Source organism: Natator depressus, chromosome 1 (assembly GCF_965152275.1).
Source record: "Natator depressus isolate rNatDep1 chromosome 1, rNatDep2.hap1, whole genome shotgun sequence".
Classification (NCBI taxonomy): Eukaryota; Metazoa; Chordata; order Testudines; family Cheloniidae; genus Natator; species Natator depressus.
In genome coordinates, this window is record NC_134234.1 from 3,678,270 (window position 1) to 3,679,668 (window position 1,399).

At 47.7% G+C, this 1,399-nt stretch overlaps 1 protein-coding gene across 1 annotated transcript; it reads right to left on the minus strand.

The window, feature by feature from the left end:
* Positions 1-217: 217 nt before the first annotated feature.
* LOC142000670 (olfactory receptor 52B2-like) lies at positions 218-1,183 on the minus strand. The gene has a single exon (XM_074975142.1). It carries the CDS (start codon positions 1,181-1,183, stop codon positions 218-220), a length of 966 nt encoding a protein of 321 aa, XP_074831243.1.
* Between the last annotated feature and the right edge of the window lie 216 nt (positions 1,184-1,399).

Below are 1,399 nucleotides of genomic sequence, written 5' to 3' on the forward strand. Positions count from 1 at the left end.
GTTTGGCAGTGCACAGTGCTATTGTAGCCATGTCAGTCCCAGGATATTAGAGAGACAAAGAGGGGGACTAGATATCTGTCATTGGACAAACTTCTGTTGATGAGAGAGACCACCTTTCGAGCTTATGCAGTGAAAGTACATAATTATAACACCCCTATAGTTTACATAAAAACCTGGCTTTAATTTCCAAGTACCGAAGCATTTTCTATTGTCTCCTTTAGCTCAGCAGGGAGCTTCTGCTGCAGGATCGATAAAACCTGTTGATCATGCATTTCAGGATCTCTTTTGTTGTCACCCCATAAACGATGGGGTTTAACATGGGGGGAATGAGCACATAGAGGTTGGCCAGTAGGATGAGAATATAACCTGGGATGATGTGCCCAAATCGGTGTGCAAAAGAGGAGAAAAAGGCCGGCATGTAGAACATCAGTATGACACAGAAGTGGGAGCCGCAGGTGCGGAGAGCCTTGAGCCGGGCGTCCTTGGAGGGGAGCCGGAAGACGGCCCTGAGGATCAGCCCATAAGATATAGCAATGAGCACAGCATCCAAACCAATTACTAATATAGCCATGGCTAAGCTATACCAGATGTTGACTGTAATGTTGTCACAGGCCAGCCAGGCTACGCCCATCTGCTCACAATAGGTGTGAGGCAGGAGGTTGGTTCTGCAGAACTTCAGCTGCTTCACGAGAAAGATGAGAGGGAAAATGATACAGAAACTTCTTGTGACAACTGCCAGCCCCATCTTCCCAATCACCGACTTGGTTAGCACACTGGTGTATCTCAGGGGGTCGCAGATGGCAATGTACCGATCAAACGCCATGGCCAGTAGGATGGCTGACTCGGCAATAAAACTGGCATGGATGAAGAACATCTGGGTCAGGCAGCCAGCAAAAGTAATTTCCCCTGCTCTAAACCAGAATACAGCCAGCATCTTGGGCACTGTGGTGGTAGATAACAGCAGATCAGCAGCGGCCAGCATGGAGACAAATAGATACATGGGCTCATGGAGGCTTCGTTCTGTTAGTATGATGAATAGTAGGAGAGAGTTCCCACAAAGTGTCGTAATGTACATCAGACAGAAGGGGATGGCGATCCAGACATGAGACTCCTCTGTACCCGGGATGCCGGTCAGGATGTAGGTCACAGGGTCAAAAACGGTGTGATTTTCAGCTGGCATCATGTACCATCACTAGGATCTTCTATTCAGCTTCCAGTAACTAACAGGAAAAGAGAAAATCAGTGAGAACTCAAGTGTCAGCTCGGACTAGAATGCATTTTTTGAGAGAATCATAGACACCATCAAAAACTTTGTTGTGTGACAACTGCCTCTCGGGTGGGACCATAAAACCAGAAACACTCTCTGTCAGGGTTCCCTCCCCACTCTGAACTCTGGGGT